The following is a 23,778-nucleotide window of genomic DNA, read 5'->3' on the forward strand; positions in this document are numbered from 1 at the left end:
TTGAAAAAGACCTAGAATTTTGACTAAAAATACATTTAAAATCTGTAATTTAAAACTATTTTTCATGTTATGTAGCAAAATTTTGATAAGATACCAAAAATATATCATAAAAATTAGAAAAAAGTATGTGTCATTTAGGTTTTTTTTCATTTTTTACCTTAAATGTTTTAAACTAATTCCAAATTAAATATTAATCATATTTTATGCTTTTTCAGATTGATTAATTAAATATTCTAACTTCAAAATGAGTGGAAAGTAAGTTTTTTGTAGTATTAAGTTTGTATTAAAAATAACTTGATCTTTTTATAATTCTACCGTAATGCGTTTGAATTAATATTTTGTTCCTTATGAAATCTTTTAGTGTTTGTTGAGCCATGTATTTGAGTATGTTAATACAAAACAGGGATGATCTTGCAACTGCAATCTTGAAAAAGAAAGATAAGCCCAACAGACTGATTGTTGAGGATACAAATTCTGATGATAACAGTGTTGTTGTTATGTCTTCGGTCAGTTTATTTTTTTATTGATAATTAATTTATAATTATTATTCAAGTTTTATTTTTTTTTTACATATTCACTTACTAAGTATAAATCCAATAGCTTAGCAGTTAATTTTTATATATTTTATACAAAAATAATATTCCAAAATACATAAATTTTAACTACCTATTTAAATTGACATGAATCAATTTTAATTTGTAAAACATATAAGTTGTTTTACTTGTCAACCGAAATACTTGTTATTCTGTTTTGAATTGTTTAAAGAAATGATATCAAACTTATTTATTGCTTTATTAGGCAAAGATGGCTGAGCTGAACTTGTTCAGAGCTGACACTGTTATGTTGAAGGGAAAAAAGAGGAAAGAAACCATCTGCGTTGCTCTGAGCGAAGACGACCTTGCAGATGAAAAAATACGTATAAATAGATGTGTCAGAAAAAACCTCAGAGTTAGACTGGGAGATGTTATCAGGTAAACCAGTTAAGATTTTTTAAAGTAGGCTTATTTTTTTAATAATGAATAAAGATAAATTTAATAAACTTCACTGACTCAGTGTTAATCATCAAATATGAAGTAAATTAAAATGGTTTAAGGTAGTAACAAAGTCTCTTATTAAGCATTTTTTTTATAATTTAAAAGTAATTTTTATTATTTTTCCATTGCAATAACAGCATCCATCCATGTCCTGATGTAAAGTATGGTAGTAAAATTCATGTGTTGCCATTCGATGATACTATTGAGGGCATCACTGGAAACATTTTTGAAGTATTTCTGAAGCCGTACTTTCTTGAAGCTTACAGACCAGTAACGTAAGTTTTTCTGTGTTAATATGATGAACAAATTTTAAAGAGTTTTTGATAGTGAAAATAAACAAGTATGAATATTAATTGACAGATTAATATGTAACAACTAAAATCAACTTTTTAATTGTGTGTAAATAGCAGTAAAAACTAGAACTTTTTTCTAATTACATACTAAAGGTAATCAATCAGTATTATTAACAATTTAACGCTATGTTTTATTATTTTTTAATAGCAAAGGCGATGTGTTTTTGGTAAGGGGAGGAATGCGCGCTGTAGAGTTCAAAGTTGTTGAAACCGACCCTTCGCCATTCTGCGTAGTTTCCCCTGAAACTGTTATTCACTGTGATGGAGATCCAATCAAGAGAGAGGTAGGATAACTTGTATGAAAAACTAGAAAAAATGCTGTTAAGTAATTAAAGTAACACACACAAGTTAAATTCAAACAGTACTATAACATTAGTAAATCAATAAAAAGAAGTAAGGTAACTTAAATAATAAGTTTTAGAATAGTTTGTTTTTAATAACTATAGTAAGACAAATAAATTTTCAATCAAATAATTAATATAAAGTTATTAATCAAAAACTTGTCAAATGACTTTTATCCTGTTAATTTAGGACGAGGACGAGTCGTTAGCTGAAGTTGGTTATGATGATATCGGTGGTGTGCGCAAACAGTTGGCTCAAATCAAGGAAATGGTCGAGTTGCCTCTCAGGCACCCTGCTCTTTTCAAGGTTAACATTTTATGATTTAGAAATTTAATCTGATTTGTGTGTAGTTGTATCTAAAAATATGTGGTAATAACAATATGTAATGAAATAGCGTGAAACAAATATTGTTTTGCTAACTTTTGTTAAGCTTGATCTAGTAGTTATGTAATTTAGCTTTGCTCTATTACAAATATGCTTAATGAATTAAATAGTAGTTGTATATTTAAATTTAAACAGGGTTGCCACTTTACCTGGAAACCTGGAATTTGACAATTTGAGCAAAAAAAACCTAGAAAACCCGAAATTTTTAACAATTTTAACATGTTAAGCAGTAAAACTTCGATTTGACACAAAAATCCATCGTATTGATAAAATTTTTTTGTCATCATCAAAAACTTTTTCATAAAAAAACACATTTAAAGTAGCAAAATAGTATTTTTTTATTGTTTATATACTATTTAACACAGTTTTTCACTTTAAACTTAACTTTAAACTAAAAATAGACCTAACAAGGTCTACTTTGAAAAACCTGGATGAAATTTGGAAAAAAACATGTGGTAACCCTGATCTGGACTTTGTTTGAACTTTGATTGTAGTTAATATATTATATAAAGTGGTCAAGTTCGTTTGAAACAGGCATGAAATAAATACTGTTCATTATTGAAAAACTGCTTTTGTTTATATTAAACTCAAAAATAGGTTAAAAAATTAAAGCAACATGTCTATGTTGAAATATAAATATTAATTTTATTGTAAATTATAGGCGATTGGTATCAAGCCACCTCGTGGAATTTTGCTTTACGGACCCCCAGGTACCGGTAAAACACTGATCGCTAGAGCTGTGGCCAATGAAACTGGAGCTTTCTTCTTCCTTATTAACGGTTTGTTATTAGTTGATTGTGGCAAAATCCGTATTCATATTTTTATTGACTAGTTACCAAATGTAACAAATGTATTATACTTCAATCACTCAGGAGTAAAATGGTAAACCAGAACAATAGTTCAACAGCTTAAGATTTCTTAATTACTTCAATAGTAATTGAGTGAAATTGATTTTTGTAAGCTAAAAAGAAGTTAAAATGAAAAAAACTTTATGTAAACATGAAATTTTATATATGCTAATATAACCTAAATGTGAAACAAAAGTTTAAAACTGTTAAAGTTTAACTTTATTACAACATTTTGATAAACTTCTTAACACATAACAATTTTATTATTTGATGAACTTCAACATAATGCTATTTAGCATAACTTTTATTATAAAAATAAAACTAAATTTATTGCACGTTTATAATTTATTGACTAATGAAAACGGCAACAGTTGAAGTAATTTGAATTAAAAAAAGCTTAATTGACCAATTTGTGATGGAAATTAATTTTTTTTAAGAGATAAATAGTATATATTTTGGCCAGAGAACTCATAAAAACATAAGTGGGAAATAAAATAAGCTAACTTGCACTTAAATTTTTATAAAGTAATACAGTTGTTTCAGTTATGTAATTAAATCAAAAAACATTGTTTAAATTGATATTATAAGGAAAAACTTAACTCACCTTAAATAAAAGTAATGTATAAAGCCCCATGAAGAAAAATTAAAAACAAGTTATGTAGTATATGTTTGACGTAAAGCAACTTGGAGTATCTTGATAGAAATGAGTATAATACTCTTTCTTGAGCACTATTTCATTATTTAGAATGAAATAAAAACCATAAAATACATGTTGATACTAAATTGTTTAGCTATACTGAATTGCGTGAATCAAAACTTAAATGAAGTATTTTAATTCTAAAAACGACTTACGTTTATGATAGTTAAAATTAAAAACATATAAAAATATCAGTACTTTTTTTAATAGTCTAACTTACAAGTATAAATGAAAACTCCAGTTTTTTAATGATTTTGTTTGTTCAACAAAAGGAAGTATTAATTATCTTGAAATGAGTACTATGAATTAACTTTAATTAAATGGAACTAAAAATTTTATGACATTGTATTGTAAAATAACCTTTATCTATTTATAGCCAGCTGTCTATTTTTAAACTTAAGATGTAAAATTTAAATGTCAGATAACATTTAAAACTAACTTTGATTTCACTATTAGACTTGCGTACATTTGTAAAAGTCAGTTCTAAATTTTTAAATCTAAATATTACCAGGTCCCGAAATTATGAGTAAGCTTGCTGGTGAATCCGAATCTAACTTGCGCAGGGCTTTCGAAGAAGCTGAGAAGAACGCGCCTGCAATTATTTTCATCGATGAAGTCGACGCTATTGCACCGAAACGTGACAAGGTTCGTTAACTTTTGTATTTTAGTTTTTACAATTAATATACTATGACAGTTCTTGTTTATTTCTTAAAATTTAGTGAGTTTAGACAGAGGTTAACTCTCATCTAGTGCTTTGTGTGTAAAGAATACAATTTAACAGTTATGACAATTTTAACATTTACTTGTTATATTTATGATTTAATGTTACAAGTAAATATAACATTAAGTTAAGCTGTGATAGTTTCAATGTAAAACTATTACAGCCTAACAACAAATTTAATTTATACATTCCCCTTAGTAGTTGATAATCTTGAACACCATTATTTTTATTAAAATGAAAAAAAAAAATCAGCATTTTGAAAAAACTTAACAGACCCACGGTGAAGTGGAGCGCCGTATCGTGTCGCAGCTCCTCACCCTGATGGACGGGCTGAAGCAGCGGGCGCACATCGTCGTCATGGCAGCCACCAACCGCCCCAACTCCATCGACGCCGCCCTGCGTCGCTTCGGCAGGTTCGACCGCGAAATCGACATCGGAATACCGGACGCCACCGGAAGGCTGGAAATTCTCAGGATCCACACCAAGAACATGAAGCTAGCTGACGATGTCGATCTTGAGAAGGTATTTATAACATTCGTTTTAATGAACTAAAAAATATCTTGTTAATTATAGTACATAATTAATTCAAACCTAGATAAAGCTAATATCTAAAATAAAGTTGTTCTTTTCAAGTTTGTATTTAAAAAAAAGTTATAAATATTTAAAAACTAGTCTTAGTAGTTTTATATAGTCAAAAAATATAAAGGTAGCTAATTTTGTAAGCAAATACAAAGTATAAAACAAATTCTCTACATACTATAGGTAGCTAAAGAGTCGCACGGTCACGTTGGTGCGGATCTGGCTGCGTTGTGCAGCGAAGCCGCGTTGCAACAAATCAGAGGAAAAATGGATTTGATCGACATGGAAGAGGAAACCATTGACGCTGAAGTCATGGACTCTCTTGCTGTCACGATGGAAGATTTCACGGTAATTTGATTTAATCAGTTCGTATAAAGGAAAACTATGAAACGTTTTAGATTTTCTATACTTAAATAACGCCTTTGTTTTTCATATCCATTACATGAAAAATAAGTGATTTAATTATAAATTAAAAGTGATTAAAATGAACGTAGACATATGAATAATGATTAGAAAGAAAACAGTACTTGAAACTTAAAAATTAAATTTAGTAGTGAATTATAAACATTACTTTGATAGTTTGCAATGGGCGCTAGCAACCCATCGGCACTCCGTGAAACTGTCGTTGAAGTTCCTAACGTTTCCTGGAACGACATTGGTGGTCTTGAAAATGTCAAGACTGAGTTACAAGAGCTTGTACAGGTATGTGCTATTACAAGACTAACTTAAAATTATATATTATATTAACCTTGAAACAAAAAAGAACATGACTTAAATATTTCGAAGCTATGCATTAAGCCTTTATCATTAAACTAAAGTCAAACAAAATTTTAATACAGTAACATTTTCGTCTACAAGATCTAGCAGTACATATTTAATTTATAGAGTTATATTTTATCTCGTAATTTTCTATAAAATAAAGAATAGCTATTGATACATTTTAAGAAAAAGTTTCAAACTAATCTTAAATTAGATTTATACAAGTTAAGTATATAACAAACATTTTTTAGTACCCCGTGGAGCATCCAGAAAAGTTCCTCAAATTCGGAATGACCCCGAGCAAGGGTGTGCTTTTCTACGGACCTCCGGGTTGCGGTAAAACTTTGCTTGCCAAGGCCATCGCCAACGAATGCCAGGCCAACTTCATCAGCATCAAAGGACCGGAGATGCTCACCATGTGGTTCGGAGAAAGCGAGGCCAACGTCAGAGAAGTGTTTGACAAGGTTTGCTGTTGTTGTATTGTATGTAAGCTAGAAAGTACGTTTTTTTCTGCTATTGTTTGTTGTAGTTGGACTTAAATTTAATTTTTACTTTAAATAAACTATATTGTTATCAATGTTTTTATTTTTTGACTTAAAAGTAAATAAAATTGAACTTTTTTTTCATGGTTGTGGTATAAAGCAAAATAATGTATAAACTAGATGTTAATTTCAATTTATCAACAACTATAAGCTAATTACTAACATTTCATTATTAGTTATAAAAGCTGTAATAAAAACAAGAATATGCTAGTTTTTGTAAATACTCATAATCAATTTAATAGGCTCGCCAAGCAGCACCATGTGTGTTGTTCTTCGACGAGTTGGATTCAATTGCAAAGGCCCGTGGCGGAAGCGTTGGTGATGCCGGTGGTGCCGCAGACCGTGTCATTAATCAAATTCTTACCGAAATGGACGGTATGAACAACAAAAAGAACGGTTAGTCAATTAAATAAAAAAGTTGTTTATCAAAAACAACTGTTAAGGTTTTTAAATCGAGTTGAAATGTTTCAATAGAAAACAATAAGTAATTTTAAGATTTACGTAGCTGAAAATGAAAAAAAATAAAAATAAAACGTTTGAAAAGCTGTTGTTGAACAAAAACTAATTATACTTAACAGTTTTCATTATTGGAGCAACCAACAGACCAGACATAATTGACCCGGCCATACTGAGACCTGGAAGATTGGATCAACTGATTTACATTCCTCTTCCTGATGAAAATTCAAGGATGGCCATCTTGAAAGCTAACTTGAGAAAGTCGCCTCTTTCACCGGTAATGATATTGTTGTTGTTTTTGTCTAATCTTATTCTAAAAACAGAATAAATTAGTAGAGTTCAAAATTTATGTAATGTATTATATAGTATAATTATTAATAATTTATTCACAGAAAATTATAAGTTGTAAGTTTAAAAAAAAATATTAATACAGGAAATCGACTTATCATCGATGGCAAAGGTCACTAAAGGGTTCAGCGGTGCTGATTTGACTGAAATCTGCCAACGCGCTTGTAAAATGGCCATCAGAGAATCCATCATGAAGGACATCCAAAGAACAAAGGAGCAAGCCGCGGCTGGCGTCAACCCGATGGTATTTACATGTTTTACATCTTAATATAACTTGAATATACGTGATAATATTAATAAATTTATGTTTTACAGCTGTTAATAATTTTGTATTGAAAGAAAAAAAAAAGGTATAAACGTGTTTTAGTTCATTAAACACCTATTGGATAGAAATTATGTTCCTGATAAGTTTAGCTGTTTGAGCTATATTGCAGCAAACAATCATTTTATATCCAAGGTAGTCTAAAATAGATAGCTTTTAAAAAATTTGAAAAGTTATAGAGCTGAAGACCTTTTTGCGTTAAGCATTAAACCATCATTATTACGTCATAGGACATGGACGAGGAGGATGACCCGGTACCGGAAATTCGCAAGGATCACTTCGAGGAGGCGATGAGGTACGCCAGGAGGTCGGTCAGCGACAAGGACATCAGGAAGTACGAGAGTTTCGCGCAGACGCTGCAGCAGGCCAGGGGTTTCGGCAATTTCAGGTTTGAACAAATAGGAAGTAAATTTTAATTTTAAGTTAACTAATTAACTCTGTTAACTTGATAAATATTAAAATTAAATTAAAAAAGGGTATCTTCAAGTTTTATGTTTTTTAAGTCTTCAACTTATTAAAACAGATAAAATTTATAAAGTATTTGGAAATGCTGCAAAAACTCTTAAATTTTAAACTATCAAAAAGTGTAATACAACTTAACGCTAGTTATTTTTAAAGCTTGATATATTTTATAACCTTCTACGTTTTATAATTTCCATGAATAAACAAATACTTAGTTATTTCTAAATTAAAATGACTAATACTGTACTTGAAACATAGTGTACAAACATAGTGTCAATATAAACTTTTACTAATTGTTTAAGTAATAAAGTTTAATATTTTTTGGAAAAGTTACAAACTTAAGAAATGTAAAATTGATCACTAACAAATTTTTTTGCAGTACTATTTTATCTCAATTTTATAAAAGTTAAACGTAGTGTACAAAAGTAAACGAATACTAAACAAAAGTAGTGAAATGTTAGCAAACTTTTCTAAAAGACTCGGAATTACTGTGCTTAGTTGGTGTGTTTAATAAGAAAAGTAACTAAAAGTTAATGCTACTAACATGCATCTAATGAATAAACAAAGTTTCGGCTCTTTTATGAATAACCGTTTAAAACAATTTTTTACCTCATGTGTTTTACTTATAATCGATAAACAAAAGTATGAGTTTCCAACGAGTAAACAAATCTTTCAGTTTTGGAAGAAGCAGCAACCCGGCAGCCGGAGGTCCGTCCGCCGGAGGGCCTCAGCAGCAGCAGGGAACCGCGGGTGGCGGCGACCTCTTCAACAACGAGGAGGAAGACGACCTCTACAGCTAAACTTTTAAGTATTTAATCTTTAATCGGTTTCATAGTATTTTTGTGTTGATTTTTTTATATGGTATGTGCTGAACGCCCCGCGTAAATTTTCTTTGTTTTGCTCGCGAAGCTATTCCATTAAGTTAGCTAACTATGTTTTCGTGTTTTTTTTTGGACAGTTTTAACATTTTATTTCTTTCGTATCACACCGTTTTTACGAAAATAAATATTTAAATCAAATTAAGGCTTATTTCGTTTATTAAAAGCTAAATTTGGTATGTTCATTATCAGGATTTTGTCTAATAATATTGACAAAAATGCAGCTTTTGTTAAAGATATTATTAAATTTACATAAACTTTTAAGAAGTTCACTGACTGCATTGTTTAAATAAGAGTTCAAACAGTTTTTCTAAAGAAAATCCTAAATCTTTTTGGTTAATCAATGTAGTTATAAACAAAATAAGAAAGACTGTAACCATTTAAAAGGAAAATTAAATTGCTATTAAAAAAAAAAAAACAGCTTAGTCTGTTAATTAGATAATAATAAATTTTGCAACTTGTAAAAAATATCTTAAAATTAAGTTACATTTGATTTAGATAACTATTTTTGTATTGAAGTCTAGGCGTTATTTGAAAAAAGTATTAGTTGAATTAATTTACTTTAAAAAGCAATTAGTATAGTTCTGAATCACATGCTGTAACCCAATATACAACAAATGACTATGTAATATAACTTAAAGTAGTTCTTAATTTATGTTATCATTTGTAAAACATCTATGAACTTAAGCATTGTGCTTAAGTGGTGTAAGGCTTGTTAAAGTATAAGAATTGTTTTTATTACAATGCATTTATAAATTCTCTTTTCAGAAATGTAGTTTTCTCTTGTGCTCAAATTGCCTTTACTAAACGGCATTGAATCTGACGAACTGTAATTTTTACTGCTTTGACCTCACAACCACCACAGTTCAATTAAAGTAAAATAAACTTGTTTTGATTTTATAGAAGTTCATTGTTGTCAATTTACAGTTCTACCTTCTCTTTTGTTATAAGAATCAGAGCCGCATAGCAAAAATGAGTAACTGTTATATTTTATACTATAGGTTGTACAGTCTTTTTAATCTGGTATACTGACATTTCCCACCCGCCCGATTCAACCCGAATCAATTATCACTCGAGTAATTCCCACCTGAATCATTTCCCACCCAAATCAATTACCAACCAAATCAATTTCGACCCTATTTAGTCCCCACCCAAATAAATTCCCACCTGAATCAATTAATATCAATTATCAAAATTGAATCAATTTATTATTGTACAAGTTAAACATTTTTTAATTTTAATAAATAATTTTAAATTTTAACCTTCATAAAAAAACTGTATAATAAATTTAGTCATGATAATAATAGTAATGATAAGCTAATTCTTTAAATTAAAGTTTTTGATAGTAAAATTGTTGTTATTACTAGTTTTATCGTGTTTTTAGTTTAATGTAGGTTTTCTTTGTTGATTATTTGATAATTTTAAGTAATTACGGCTCGCGGGCAGCAGAAAATTGGCCTGTAACTAGAGAAATGCTTTTATGATAGTAAAATTATATCCAACCTTCAAATAATGCACAGTTTAGTATCGGGACAATTTTTATAATGATAACTGATTTATGTCCAATAAATCTACTTATGTACGAGTTGCAAAGATTGACTTTCAATAAAATCTTAGGTTTTATTATTCAGTTAAGAAAAGAACATTTAAGCACTGTTCATAATAGTCTTCTTTATTTAAAGTTATGGGATTTGAGGTTGATACTATTGCTAATTTTATTATAACTCCTGATCCAAAATACTTGTTGATCGCTAAATTAAATTTTTGATAATTACGACTGGCAAGCAGCTCTTTCTAGAAAAATTGGCAAGTTTCTTCTAAAAGACTTTTCTAGCTACTTAAATAATAAGATGCTTAACAAAAAAATAAGCTTTACATTTTTATAACTAATAAGATTGTGTCTTCAATACAATATGTTTCACTATTTATGTGAAAATAGAGGATTCTTAAAGTAATTTCAACCGACAAATATAAACTTACAGTTACACAGACTGTTAATGTAAATTGTTTAACAAAAAGAGTACAAAGACACTTGTGTGTCTTCCTGTATAATTTAAATGAAACCTTAAAGATCTAAATTTTGTATAAATGCATGTTTATTAATTGTCATCCATGTCACATATTAATGTCTCCTGAACACTAATTTTAATTAATAACTACCGTTATATAACTATTAAATACAGTTTTTCTAAATTTGTAAGTTTTAAAGTTATACCAAATAAGTTATCAACATTAATAAAGTAACTTAAAGATAAACTCACCACAGATAACTATAAAAGTTATAAATTTGATTCAGAAGATGATATATCCTATTGTTGTTATTTTTGTTTACGACTTATTTATTCTTAACATACACTTTTCTAGTTATGTATAAATATATAGGTCCATTTAAAAACTTTTTAACTTTTAAGTTCATTATGATATTTGATCAGGGTAAAAAACTTTACGAGATAAAAAAAGTTCTTAGTAACTAAAAATAGAGTTATATCAAGTAAACTTGATTCGGACTGAGTTTGTCAGATAAAACTAATATAAGCCCAAAGCTGAAAAAAATACTAGCTTTAGTACCTAAAAGGCAATGCAACAGTAGTTAACTTAGATTTTAGTGCTCACCGAAATTGTAGCTTTATATTATTTTGTTATTTGGACTTAGTATTATATGAAAAAATTAACAATATACAAGAATCGATTGAAAATAAAGTAATATTTAGTTCTTTCAACTAGATTACTAGAATTAACAACTTTCAGTCAATTTTTTCCTATAAAAATCAAAATATTTTAGATGTGTTAAAGTTTGCAAACTAGAATAAATAACTTTATTTATGTATGAAATTTACCTTAGCAAGGCATTTAAAGTCATTGTTCCAATACTTTTCACAGGTATAAAAGCTAACACTGGAATTTTTTTTTACAAAGAAATATGAATAAACTCGATTGCAAGCAAAAGATTTATTTTTCTGATTTTTTTAAAACTCAACTTACATTTTTGTATTTGAAAAAAAATATACAGTAATCTTCCTTTATTGTACCAACATATGTTTCTGTGTGTTAACGGATTAACACACTTCAACTGGATTCTGTAAAAAAATAAATACTGTAATGAAAGAGTAGGTGTATAAGTAGGTGTATAAGTGTTTTCATTAAAATAAAAATAATTTCTACATACTTTTAGAGGTTAATAGTTAATAATAGGTAAAATAATTAATGTTAAACCCGACTGTTATGAAACTATATAATATTTGTAATTATTAAGTTGAATTAAGTAAAGTGAACTGAAATACACAACAAAACAAAAAATCATAGTATAAACCACTTACTTGAATGGAAAGAATAACTGATTCAAATTTATTTACCGTTGTTAATGATTAAAAAAAATATATCTAATAATTACGTCACCATGTATATGAACATTACTGTCTTAATGTTTTTATATTTTATACGGCTTTTTAAGTATTTTTTATTTAAATGTATTAATCATGGCGTATGTAAATTTAAATTGCACTGTTCATTATTTTCGCTAAATAAACTGTAATATGATTGTTTTAAACATTTGATTTGATTTTAAACTTGCGAGTTCATATCTTATTTATTGGTTCATTTAACTTTAATTTATTAAGACTTTATAAAGTATAATTTTTTATTTAAGTAGAATATTTAAAAAAAGTTTATCATGTTGAACATAGCGTTTTTAGCCTAAAAATGCGTACAATACTGGCGCAGTTCGTACCTAGGAAGTACTACCTAGTTGGCAGGTTACTGTATTGTATATAGAACTCGACTTAAAATTTAAATTAATCTTTCTCAAAAACTTTACATATACAAAAATTTAACGGATTAGAATGAATGCGTAAACTATTAATTTGAATAAACGGATATCATACAAAGTTTAAAAGTAATTTGACTTAGAATTGATTCGATTTCCAACTGATTCGGGTTGGAATTGATCCGATTTGAAAATGAGCGGGTGTGAAATGATTCGGGTGGGAATTGATCGGTTGGGAATTGATTGTGTTGGAGTTGATCGTGTTTGAATTGATCGGGTGGAATTTGACTTGGGTGGGAATTGATTCGGGTGGGATTTGACCGGGTTGGATTTGATTCGGGTTTGAATTAATTTGGTGGGAACTGATTCGGGTTGGAACTAATAGGGTTAGAATTGATCGGGTGGGAATTATCTACGAGGAAGCAAAAACTGCGCTGAAGGTAGTTTGTAGTTATAATCAGTAATATTATTCTTTGTAGTACATACTGTATATACCATCCAGTCGTAACATGAATCTTTATTGAGACTATTTGCCGCTTGAAATTTTTTACAGCTTCATTTTAACGAATTAATTTAATACAAAGCTTTTTGAATTCCACTCAATTCCTTATCAATGTAAAACTTTTCAGAAGACTTGTAGAAGTTATTTTATCTTTCGCTTCTGCTATGATCCTTGTGATAGCTGGCGGCTCCTATTTTGGAAACTAGCATGCTTGTTTACAAATAGCATCATACTTTCGTGCAGTGGTATTCAACTTTTTCAAAATCTGTGTACACCAAACTACTGAAGTCTAAATTCTGTGCACACTAGACTACAAAATGTATAAATAACTCTAAAAAAAACTATAAAATATTCATGTTTTGAGTGTCTTAATGTACAAAAAACGTGTTAAGATCTAGCTAACTTAAATTATAATTTGCTTTTTATAATAGATGAAGACAAAATAAACGTCACTTTGAAAATATTTACATTTTTTCAAAATTTTCTGTGCACAGTAGAATGATTTATGTGTACACTAGTGTGCACAGGTGCACACCGTGAAGATCACTGCTTTAGTGTACTGAAAAGCGTACGTACTAGTTATTTTAAAAAACTAAAACTTTGGTGACAAAGAATTTAAACTTTACAAGTTGTTACAGAACGTTATTTTTGTTCGTAAAAAAAAATAATAAACTTAAATAGTATTTATTTAAAGGTTATAAGTATTTTCATTGAAAGTTTATTACATTCAAAATTTTCAATAAGATTAACTTTAAACTGTTAGATGAACTTAGTTAGATCATAAAATATAAAATGTAAGTAGAAAAGTTTACTATTACAGAGTTGTCACAAAGTCAGGAAAAACGAAAAAAAAAACACAAAGTTCAGAAAAAAAGGGGTTTTTGAAAAAAGTCAGGATGTTTTATATAAATTTGTTTTTAATAAGAAAGTTTGTTATCATTAAAAACTGTATTTTGTAATGTTAGTTTCCATAAATTTAGCTTTTGCAACTATTTTTTTTATCATGGTCTAATTGAATTTTTGGAATATATAAAAATCTATATGAACTTACTTGAAGAAAAAGTTTTTGGTGTTTAAGAGGACTAAAAAAAGTAATACAAGTGCAAAGGTGAAACGTTTTTTGATTAAGCAGAGTAAAAATATTTAGTAACTAGGTGTAGTATTTAGATGAAAATTGAAAATCACATTTAATGTGCCTTTAATATAAGCTTTCGAGTTGTTTTATGATGATATTTTGAGATATTAATTTGAGATATTATTTGGATATAAGTTCTAATTTATTGTATTTCAGTTGTTAGTTATATACATAATTTTTTTTTTGTTTTCGCAGAACTTAATTAATGGTTTGTATTTTCTCACTTGCTTTAAAATTTAACATAATTTAAAGTTTTGGTCATCTATTTTTTAAACAGTTTTAATAAGGAACTTGATTGTAAAAAGTCCAGGAAAATTTCGGTGTTTTTTTCAGCTCGGTCTGTGGCAACCCTGCTGTTAGAATATAGACACTAACTAAGTTTTATTTGTTCAAAACATGTACTGTGTTTAAGCTAGGGCTGGGTAATTACTCGAGTAGGCGTGCCATATATCAGAAAACGTTTTTCGCGTGTTGCATGTTGTTAAAATGCTGTAAAGAAAAAATTTAAAAGAGAACTTAAAAAGCAAATTGGAGCTCACTTACTAACACTACGTTCTGTGAACTGAAAGTTAAAGATTCAGAGTACTTATTTTCGTTTGTTTTGTACAAACTATTTTTAAGCTAAGAAAAAAATAGATTTCTGCTTTAGTTTAAATTATTGCAGAAGTTATATTAATAATAAGATGATAATTAACGAGTAAGCTCATAAATAAAGAATAATATAACTGTTTTATAACTTTTTTTAAATAAATTATAGAGTATGACTTTTAAAAATAAAAAAGTTTGGAACTACAAAATAAATAAATTCAATAATATACAAAATAAGTTTAAGTTTTACTTCTATTACAAAAAATATTGAAAGCTTAGTATACTTTTATCGTAAAAACGTAGCAGAGTTTTGCTTATATTTGTTATTGCTTATAACATTTTAAAGCATTTGCTTTTTAAATAATTCAAGTCTGTTTGGTTCTTGTTGATGCTGTAAAAGTAGATGAGTAAACTTTTTTAAAGCTTCAGCTCGATGTTGGAATAATGTAATTTAAGTGCATCTCGATGGTTCGTCTCGCTGGTGGTCATGTTCTTCCACTTATGTCTGTGAGAGCAACATCTTTAGAAAAGCACGTAATTGTCTGTCCGGCATACTGCTCATCACATTCGTTACACTTTGCCGCATGAACTCCAAAGTTTTTGCATTGTAATTTTTTTTTCCGGTTTTGTATCTTTACCGCTTTTTCATTTCGTGAAGCTATTTTTTTGAAGCTTCCCACCTTTCTCTCCTCGGTTGCATAATACAGACTTTCCACAAGGACTGCCTTTTTCAACACTATCTTTATATGCTATGTTCATATAGTTAGTTAATAATGTTGCATTTGTTTGTGGAAGTCTATACCAATACATTTAGTTTTGGTTGTCTTTCTTTGTTGGTTTTAAAAGTTTTGGAAAGCTTGTCGTCCAAAGATTTAAACTCTCGTAAAGTTCTCTTAACTTTTCCATTGGTGGTCCAAATCGATCTTTTTGCTCGGCTGTAGTTTTAACCATATCGTCAATTGAAGCTTTGCAGGAGCGAGAATTAGAAAATTTGTCTTAAAAACCTTCAGTGCTCATACATAGCCACAGTCACGGTCTACTCTCGGTATGAAGTTCCTAACTTGCTTGTGAACAAAGCGTGGGCTGTGTTGCTTTTCATTTGCAAAGACCTAGTTTTTGGTCGTCGGTTTCACGCAACCACTCACATAAAAGCAGCCCTTTTTCTGTTTCGTCAACAGCGTGGTTGGAATGCAAAAAATTAGTTGGAAAAATACACTTTGCGTCAGTTGCAAATCAAAGGCGCATCTGATTGGCTAATATTTTACCACATTTTAAAGCTAAAAGTACAAACATTATGTTTTTTCGGTTTAACGTTTAAACATTTGGGTAAAGTGGGTTAGGGATAAGGGTTTAGGTGTTCTTAAAATCTTACAATGCTCATTCATCCACTTAGCCTCATCTGCATAATGTTATAAATGAAAAAGTTTCCAAAACCTTACTACTGCAGCCAGCCGACCCATTTTTAGCCGAAATTTTTCTAAAATAAGTTTTAGATTGTGTTTTTGAGACGCACACTTTAGATTACTTTTGAAATTACCTGTATCTTCTGTTGTCTCAGAAAAAAGAAAATAACGTCAATGTAGTGTTTGATAAGTCGTTTTTACGCCAGTTGCAGTCGGCATTATGACGTGATGCAATATTTGCAATTGACACTGAGTTGCGTCATTGGTCATAATTCCTATAGATTGCACAGTTTTAGAAAGAAATATTGAAATTATGAAGCAAGTAAATTAAAACTGTCTCAATATGAAGAAATATTATTCGCTTTAAATTAAAGCTTTACCTAAGCAACAATTTTCTTAACGAAGAGCATTTAAAAATACTCACATTTAGCACAAAAAAAAGTTTTAAATTGCCAAAGTACTAACTATTAATCAAAAATTAGTTAATTTTTTGCCAGTTAGTAGTTTCCAACTTAAAAATCTCTTTAAATTATGATAGCAGAAATTCTAAACTGTCCATATGGTAACTTACACCAAAATGCTTTCCGTAAATTTTTTTTGAACGTCAACAAAACTTTTAATAAAAGTTTTGCAACAAATAAAATTATAGTAAAGAGCATTAGTTTATTTTAGATAAATATAAGAGAAATTGTGTAGGTTCTTATAATGCTTACATTTATTGTTTTTGGTTGCATGAAAAAAAATCTTGTAAAAATTTTATGGACCCACGTGTCGCAAATAAATAAAATAACTTGAAATAAAAAAAAAAAACTAAAAATAACTTGAAGGTCCAATTTATAAAGATTATCATAGTCTATAAAATTAAAAACTACACAAAAAAAGAAGATTCTTTATTGCTATAAGTACCCATATTTTCGTACATTTTAGTCTAATTAGTTCATATCTAAAAAAAATTGTAAATGTGCCAGAGGGTCGAAGAAAAAAAAAATTCCTTAAATTTAGAACTACCAGATTTTGAAATTTGAGAACTAAAACTGTTGTACACCTGGTGTTTTGAGATATTTAACTTTTTATATTGTACTGGAAAGAAAGAAAGGAAAAAAAAAGTTTTCAGATTTTAAAGTTTTGTAAGAAAATAGTACTCATTTTTAATATCTTATTATTGTGTATGTAGTCTGGCTTTAACAAAAATGTAATCAATAATAAATGGTTGTTCATTATTTTAAAATGTTTTTAATAGTTGTAAAATGTTGTTTAAAAGTAGTCTGCAAATACTCTTATGTTTTATTTTGGCTTATATTGTTAGTCTCTTTTTACAAATATTAAATAATTTCCATATTTAAATTTTTAGAGAAATTTATTAGAGCAAGGCAACGACATGGCTTGTAAAAAATTAGAACTAATTTAGGGTTTGCTTATTAACTTTAAGTTTACTTTTATTTTGTCAAAAAATGTGGAAAAGTTAAAAAAATTTTAGAACATGCTAGATCAACTATTTGTAATTTATTTTGATACAAGTAAATTATTATAAAATCAAGCAATATTTTTTTTAATAATTAAGCTGAACAAAACTTACGTAGCAAAGACGTAATAAAGCATTATTTGAGTAAACGAGTAAATAAAATAAAAAATAAAAACTACAACACCTTTAGTTTTACATTCGTTTGTTTGTCCTCAAGCTCTAGTCTTAGTGCCCTACCGCATTGCAATTAAATAAAAGTTTTGTAAAAAAAAAATTCCAAACAACGACAATGAGCAACAGTTCCAACAGCAACAACACTGATCCAGGAGCTAATGAATCTTCAGGAAGTGTAGGTATGTTTGATTTGTTTGATTTAAATCAATCAAACGGCGTGAGTGGATCGCCCGAAGAGGAACAACCAAACGAGCTTGTACATCTTGAAAGGGAAATTATTGATTCCAACGAAGAAGAGGCATCACAATTACCACCTGTAGCACCGAATGCTGGTGTACAACCTAATCAATCTAACAAACTTCGAAAAATCGCGGACCAGATCAATTTTAAATCGATGACCATTCCGAGTAAAGTTGTCCAAAGATTGAAGTTTTCCTATTACAACCCCAAACTAGAATTTTCCAACGATCTCGATCATGATTTTTTTCAACAAAAATGCATGTCGATAGCAGACGAATTAATTAAATACGGGTTAGAAGTAAACTCCGGGAACAAAGCTACAGACTTAGATAAAATATTTACTAAAAAGGTCGAGCAAGAGTTGGAAAAGCTGACAGAAAACTTGGACGAGCACGAAAATGTAGCCGAAAATGAAAAGGATATAAAAAATAACGCGGATGATTGGATAACGAAAGTGATAGGCGAAAGTTGCGGACGAGCGAAGACGCACTACGAGGCCATCAAGAGAAAAAACAATAAGGAAGGGCTCAACCGGCTGGACCGCAACGACACCAGCGGGTACAATTTCACTGATCTGGACAAAGTCTTCTCGAAAAATACAGATCAGGAAATGAAAAACGCGTGGGAGGAGCTTAAGCAGCACCCAAAGCAGCGGCTAATGGCGCAGGCTGCGCTGAGCAAGGCGCTGACGGAGATCAGCCTCATCGACTTTTGCAAGGGCGCGGGCGCCTTCGTCGAGGAGAAAGAAAACTGGCTGGACGCGTTTGTGGCGCTCAACGCGTGCATGAAAGTTGTCGACGTCGTCCTGGAGGAATGCTTTGATCAGCTGCACAACAAGTTCAAGGAGAAAAACCCGCATTCGTTCACAGAGGAGGAGAAGAATCAAATAATCAAGATGATCAATGATTTCAATAAATTTAATAATAATAATGATAGAGACGCGGAAACCATTAGTTTTGTTGACAATTTCACCAAGCTGAAAAGCTGCTTCGAGTTCTTCAAGTTGGAGTCGGCCGATTTCAGTAAAGCCGACATGGCTGAATTGTTCCAAAAGGTCATGATAGCAGCGGGGAGCAGCTACCCGAAGTGGTGGGACGAAGAAAAGGGGAAGTATCAAATGGCGTTGACCATCATGGCCGACAAGCAGGCAACGACGATGAGCACGTACGACGCGACCAGGGCGGCCAAGTTCTCCCGCACGTGGAAGGGCAGCGTCGAGATCTTTGGGTGCGCCGGCCTGAAGGCCTTCAACGACCTCAGGATGGTCAGGAACATGGTGGCCCACGCCTCGAGCTACAAACTGAAGGATAAGGACCGGAAAGCGGCGTTCTACACGTTCGAGACCATCATGCTCGCCTTTTCCGAGGCGAAGGTCGGGGATAAAAAGAAGCTGGATAACGCCATCGACAAAGCCAACAAGACGCTGTGCATGGCGCGGCAGGGCTGCTTCAAGGTGAAAATGAACTGGGCGTTGAGGGAGAACTTATGCTGCGCGAAGGAGGCCATTGAGAAACTGCAGGAGCAGTGGAAAAATCTGCGAGGTTTTGACAAGACGGATGATAAACTTAAAACTTACCAGAAGTTGGGCGAACTTTGTAAGAGTGCCGACAAAATGAGCTCTGACCTGCATGAATTGAACACCGGCAAGAATAAGGACAACATAACGGCGGTTGGGAAGGAAATGTATCCAGCAATGGTAAAGACGTTGAATGATCTACGTGAATCGATCAAAGCCGCTGAAGACGACGCTTATAATGCGTTGTATAAATAGGAGACGGATTGAGAGAAGAAATCTCACGTTACATGAATGATGTATTTAAAAAGTAGTTTTTAATAAAATGTCAAAACTGGATTAATGTTTTGTTTTATGTTTTGGTGTGGTTTGCACGAGAGTATTTTTAAAATTTGTTTAAAATAGAAGTTTAAAAACCGCTTAATACGTTTTACCATATGATCTTAGTCATTTTAGTTTGATATGTAGGCCTTTTTAAAAAATAAGTTCTAAGAAACAACTTTGATTGTTTTATATTAAAATGTTGCTTATAGAAGTTTAAAAACCAATTCGTTTCTTTTATGTTAAGGCTAAAAGTTTTCTTGTCATAAATTCAAACATTTAACTGGTGATCTTACTTAAACATATATTTTTATGATTTTATTTAAAACATTTATAAATATAGAATTTAAAAAGGCTTCACTATAGGGACCTTCTAAATAACATTACCAGTTTTAGTATTAAACTTTGTTTTTACAAATCATTTCACGCAGAGCGATAATTACAAAAATAAAATAACCTGTTACAGTAGTTAGCTGCTACAAAGAGGATAAGTTTTGAAATTTTTTAATCGTTTGGAAATTAATCATATTAGAGCTTATGTAAAAAGTTTACTTTTAACTTTCATCATTCATAAATTTTATGCAATTTAAAAAATAAAGCACAAAATCAAATATAAAAGATAAAAGCAAAAAGTAGTAGTTTTAAAATTGACTTATTAAATATTACAAATTTAGATAAAATTTTGTTTAAATTTTATAACGAAAAAAAAAATTAGTTTAAACATTTTAAAAATGTGTTTAAATTTTTTTTAATACATAACTCCTTAAACTAAAAAAAACTAACGGTTAGAAAACAAGAGCCTTAGAAAAACACTTTTAACAAAAAATAATTTTAATAGAGTGATTTGTTTGAGTATTAATAAAATTTTCAACTCGACTGGTAGGAAATAAATAAATAATATTTGTACAAAAACTGTAAACTATTCTTTTTGTATAGTGAAATCAAAACTGTATTAGCAGTATGCACTGTAATTTGATTTAGAACTTAAATTATTTATTTTGTTGTCTTTTCGGTATGGGTAGAATGTATGGTCGAGGATGTCGAAAATTAGATCTATAAAGTCAATCTTCCAAGATGGGTTATATCTATTGTTGAATTTATGCTGATGCTTTTAGTAAATTATTCATGCATTTTTTTCTTTTTCTACATTGTATATTTTCTTTTCTATATCTATTAGTCCGTCATCTGTGTATGGTCGTGCTATTGAATTCTAAAGAATGTTATTTAATCCTTGTAGAATGTAGAATAAGCCTTACAGATTTCGGCTCCGTATTTTCCACCCATCAGAGTATCAAAAATTTGGTTCTGAAATTTGTTATTTTTTATTTTTATCCATACTTCTACTTGGTTCTATTTATACTTAGTTTGATTCGTTAAGGATCATAATTCTGTATTGTGTTGTTGTATGTGTGGTTTTGTTGGCAGAATTTAAAGCATCTTTTAGTAAGCTTTCTGTTATTGATGAATAAAAGTCTTTTATATCAAATTTCATTAGGTTGTATTAATGCTCTTCCAAATTTTTGTACCAATTGATTACTTCATGTGTACTTTTCAGTTGGTTAACTTAATTGTTTTACAACACTGTTGTACTTTTATTTACCTGACCTATACCAGAATAACAATTGGCTCAAAAACGTGCATGGACCTTTGATGGAAAGTCGTAATCTCTTGCGGAATCGATGAAAACCGCTAACAAGAATGTTAAAGAAAAAATAATCCGATAACAGTGCCAGTGGAATAATAAAGTCATGTTACGTAAACGGTAGATTTGATGAAAACTTGATTTTAATAACTTTAATAAAGATTTAAAAACGGATGCGTTTTTGTTGTGTGTTGTGCATTAAAACAACATTAACAACGTTTTGATAAAAACAACCAATTCTGTAACATAAGATTTAGTTTTAAAAAAGGTTTACTTATAAAACTCAATAAATAAGGCCGTGTTGACACATTTTAAGCAGTTTTACATGTTTTTGTTTTTAAATATAATTTAAAATTGCTCTTGATTATAACTAGCTTATAAACTACACTAAAAGATGAAATAAATATTTGTTGAGGAATAAATAAATATTTGTTGAGGAATAAAGTTTTATTTGATGAAACAATGGTTTATCCATTATGGTAATGCATAACTATAAATGTTTATTTTTTCATTGATTTTAAACAGATAACTAGAAGTACCACTCTCATCAGTATCTAATTGGTGGCTTAAATTGTTATAAAAACTTTTAGTGGAATAACTGAGAGTTTGAGCCTTTCTAAAAAATAACAAAATGTAATGCAAGTGTAATAGTTAAGTAAACAAACCAAACATTTAATCAGTGATATACAAATGTAACACAACTATACTAAATAACTAAATAGAGCATAAAACTAATCAATTTAAATTCATCAAAGTAAACAAAATAAACGAATAGACAAGTTTCTTCTGTTTGCACAGCTCTAGTTTTAGGCTCAAGTTGCAAGCTCTTTTAGTTATCCACATTATAACTTAAAAGGAATTTCAAATTATTAATCAAATATTGACCAATCGCTGAACTAATGTTTGTTTTCTGTTGTTTATCAACTTCCTTTTACTTGTTAGAAACACTAATCTTGTTTAATAAACTCTTAAGTGGATGGTGAATGATTCTGTTGGTAAGATTGTTGCTGATTCTACACGTGTATGTTTGCTTACAAAAGCATAAAAATTTTGTTTAAATTTAACTAAACCTTAGGATTTTTAACAAGTATTTAGGAATTCTGCTGTTGTGGTTTTCAATCAATTTTAATACTGTTTTTTTGTATAAAAAACTAGCCGGTTTAATTTAGTAGTTTTTGACTAGTAGGCGTTGTAAAACTTTAGTTTAAGTTTTTTAGAAACTAAAGTTCAACTTTAATTAAAATCTTTGAAAGTTTAAATCTTGCTATAACAAACGCACAACAATCAAGTTAATGCTTACTATTTTCTAATGAAGATAAAGCTGAATTGTGCAATGTTGGACTCAGACATCAACACCTGAGCCGCTTAAACAGGACACACAAGAAAAAAAGTTTTACTCAACAAATAAAAGTAGAAAAAAAACATAAACAATATTTTAACAAAGTAAAATTTATAAAAGAACTAACTTATAATTTTTAGTATGTTTGTTTAACATAAAAGATGATAACTTAGTACATACAAAAAAAAAGTACATTTATAAGAAAGCACAACTAAATAGATGATTTTCTTAAAGTAAAATTAATAGCTATAAATAAATAGTCTGTGTTGGGAAGGCGTAGGGAAAAAACAAATAATATTATAAATAAAAAAATAAAAGAACCAGTAGTTATTTAAGAAGAGACAAAAGTTTTTTTTTGTTTTAACGCATAAGTACTAAATTTTACTGGTATTTATAGTACTTTAAATTAATCTTTTAAGTTTATAAGCGAAAATGTTCCATCTTCCCACACGATACCACGTACTGTGACAATTTGTTCGACATTGTCTTTGCTCTGTGAAAAAGTTAACCTTGCCACTTACTTTTGTTAAAATTTTGTATACAATAAGTTTTATATTGTTTCCTCTTAACTAACATTTGTTATGAGAAAGCTGATTGAAAAAAACTCATACTTGCCATTTATAAATCTATATATATAGAGTTAATTGATCAAATTCTTATCTTCTACAATCTAAAGATTTCAATTAATCTATCATTATATGATGTATTGGATATGTTATAACAATTACATATTATACGGGCAACATCTCTTTGCACAGACTCAATTTTATCAATGTATTGTTTTAAATAGCGGTATTAAACTTGGGTATTGTACTCAAGCTTAGGACAAACGTATATTTTAAATAGTTTTGTCAGAGTACTAGCTAAGTTGATTCAAAACTTTTAAATAAATTATAAGCTGATTTCGTAACAATATATAAACAGTTTACGTGTTGATACCATTTTAAATTTTAACCTATCACAACAAAAGT

The 23,778-nt window shown here is 29.6% G+C and overlaps 1 protein-coding gene across 1 annotated transcript; it reads left to right on the plus strand.

Annotated features, from left to right (window-relative positions):
* Positions 1 to 215: 215 nt before the first annotated feature.
* LOC145836169 (transitional endoplasmic reticulum ATPase-like) lies at positions 216 to 8,866 on the plus strand. The gene is made up of 17 exons (XM_082943982.1): positions 216 to 255; positions 404 to 506; positions 799 to 971; positions 1,172 to 1,309; positions 1,536 to 1,671; positions 1,919 to 2,035; positions 2,775 to 2,892; positions 4,170 to 4,303; positions 4,653 to 4,901; positions 5,142 to 5,306; positions 5,538 to 5,660; positions 5,969 to 6,181; positions 6,502 to 6,655; positions 6,838 to 6,992; positions 7,149 to 7,307; positions 7,616 to 7,773; positions 8,524 to 8,866. The coding sequence occupies exons 1-17, from the start codon at positions 245 to 247 to the stop codon at positions 8,645 to 8,647; spliced, it is 2,430 nt and encodes an 809-aa protein (XP_082800108.1). The 5' UTR covers positions 216 to 244; the 3' UTR covers positions 8,648 to 8,866.
* The last annotated feature ends 14,912 nt before the right edge of the window (positions 8,867 to 23,778 follow it).

Source organism: Thalia democratica, chromosome 5 (genome assembly GCF_965202585.1).
Source record: "Thalia democratica chromosome 5, ktThaDemo2.hap1.1, whole genome shotgun sequence".
In the NCBI taxonomy this organism is placed as follows: Eukaryota; Metazoa; Chordata; class Thaliacea; order Salpida; family Salpidae; genus Thalia; species Thalia democratica.

What these genes read in the sequence shown, in the direction of transcription:
- LOC145836169 (XM_082943982.1), top strand. An exon ending in GAGATCCAATCAAGAGAGAG is followed by an intron (nt 1,672 to 1,918) that starts GTAGGATAACTT and finishes CTGTTAATTTAG; the next exon opens with GACGAGGACGAGTCGTTAGC. An exon ending in AGTTACAAGAGCTTGTACAG is followed by an intron (nt 5,661 to 5,968) that starts GTATGTGCTATT and finishes AACATTTTTTAG; the next exon opens with TACCCCGTGGAGCATCCAGA.